Source organism: Pterocles gutturalis, unplaced genomic scaffold (assembly GCF_000699245.1).
Source record: "Pterocles gutturalis isolate BGI_N339 unplaced genomic scaffold, ASM69924v1 scaffold9791, whole genome shotgun sequence".
NCBI classification, from domain to species: domain Eukaryota; kingdom Metazoa; phylum Chordata; class Aves; order Pterocliformes; family Pteroclidae; genus Pterocles; species Pterocles gutturalis.
Window position 1 is genome coordinate 1 of NW_010100348.1, and position 1,765 is coordinate 1,765.

The 1,765-nt window shown below is 60.0% G+C and overlaps 1 protein-coding gene across 1 annotated transcript; it reads left to right on the plus strand.

The window, feature by feature from the left end:
• Nucleotides 1–4: 4 nt before the first annotated feature.
• On the plus strand, nt 5–1,442 carry POLR2E (polymerase (RNA) II (DNA directed) polypeptide E, 25kDa; the record flags this gene model as incomplete). Its single annotated transcript, XM_010079399.1, is given in 6 exon segments — nt 5–76; nt 470–550; nt 759–817; nt 981–1,059; nt 1,375–1,398; nt 1,401–1,442. Coding segments are annotated over 6 exon segments (357 nt in total), but the record flags the coding sequence as incomplete, so codon positions are not given.
• Nucleotides 1,443–1,765: the final 323 nt, after the last annotated feature.

Sequence of the window (1,765 nt, forward strand, 5' to 3'; positions counted from 1 at the left end):
CCAGCGGATGCAGGAGGAGAACATCACCAGGGCGCTAATCGTGGTGCAGCAAGGCATGACCCCCTCGGCCAAGCAGGTACGGAGCGCTGGGAAGAGAGCTTGTCCCACAGGCAGGGGAGTTGTGGGCCGTGGGTGTTCTGCTGCCTGCGTTTCAGTGCTGCTGCAGGTTGATAAAAGCCTTGAATTTCCTTCCAGATAAAGTCTCTAGTTGAAGCCTCTTGTATCTTAACGCAGAAGTGTTCTTAACCAGAGCGACTGGTTCTGGTGCCAGAACAGCCGAGGGCCCGTTGGTGTCAGGAGGTCGAGAGGAAAGGGGATACTGGGCAGTGGGCAGAGATCTGTGTGCTCTGTGCCTGCGCAGCTGTGTTTGTGCCAGCAGCAGGGACGGTGCTGGTGAAGGAGCAGCCCCCAGCACCCCCAGGGTTCTCTCTGCACAGTGCTGCTGCCTGACAGAGCTTCCCCTTTCCAGTCCCTGGTAGATATGGCCCCCAAATACATCCTGGAGCAGTTCCTGCAGCAAGAGCTTCTGATCAACATCACGGAACACGAGGTGAGCAGCATCAGGCAGTGCAGCGAGGGCAGGAGGATCCGTCTCATGCTGAGCTGCGGCTCAGGCTGTTCCTGCAGTTGGAAGGCCAGGCTGAGCAGCACAGTCGTCATTTTCTTCCTCACAAACCTGTTGCTTCTCCCGCCACTGTGAGGAGCCAGCCGTGTTCTCTGGCTTTACCCTCTTACCCTCCCTCCCCTGTTGTTCACAGCTGGTCCCGGAGCACGTTGTCATGACAAAGGAAGAAGTAACGGAGCTCCTGGCCCGATAGTATCCTTTGTTTGTTCCTTCCTTCCCGCCTGGGTGTGAGGCGTGTTTGCTTTGGGCTGGGAACGCAGACGTCCGTGCGCAGGGGTTTATTTCTGTGTCTGTCGAAGGGGCGCCGGGGCAGGGGCTGTTCTGCTGGGGGGCTCCTCCTTGACTCCCAATGCAGCAAACTGAGAGAGAACCAGCTCCCGCGGATCCAGGCCGGGGATCCTGTGGCCCGGTACTTCGGGATAAAGCGTGGGCAGGTGAGAGGAACAGATTGGGGCAGCAGTTCTGAGCAGGCAGGGCAAGGAGGGGAGATCTCTGCAGTGTTCCAGAACTCTTGGGGCAGGAAGGGTCTCTCTCAAAGGTAAAAGCTCTGGTAGGTCAGGTGTGGGGGGGTCTGAGCAGGCTTCTGGCGCAGAGGTGGCAGCCTGGGCCACTGCTGAGTGGCCACCAAGTGCCGCGGCTGCACAGCCACGCTGCTGGGTCTGAGCACACGCCTGCGTCGGGCAGGGAATCCCCGCAGGGGAAGTGCCGCGGCTTCTCTCCCTCCTGAGTTCCTTCTGCCGGCCTTGCAGGTAGTGAAGATCATCCGGCCGAGCGTGAGACGGCGTGACGCTACATCCCCTACCGCCTGGTGCAGTGACCGAAGCTGCAGGTAAGGTGGGTTGGCGTGGAGTGAGCTGCCTCCAGGAGAAGATGGTCTCAAAACTTTAAATTGTTTGTGGAGGGAACTGTCGGGGGAGGACAGAGCAGAGCAAGACTCGTGCCTCAGTCCCCACCGCTCGGGACATGCCTGTCGGTGTTTGGGGCATCGAAGGGCTTGGCCTCGAGAGCGGCCTGAGGGGGGGGAGGCGGAGGCGATTCACAGCCCGGGGTCTCTTTTTTCCAGGTGTGGAGGAGCTGTGTGACGCCTCCTGGTCTCCCCATCCACCGGCAGTTTGCAGACGCTCCTGGATGTCTGCCTGT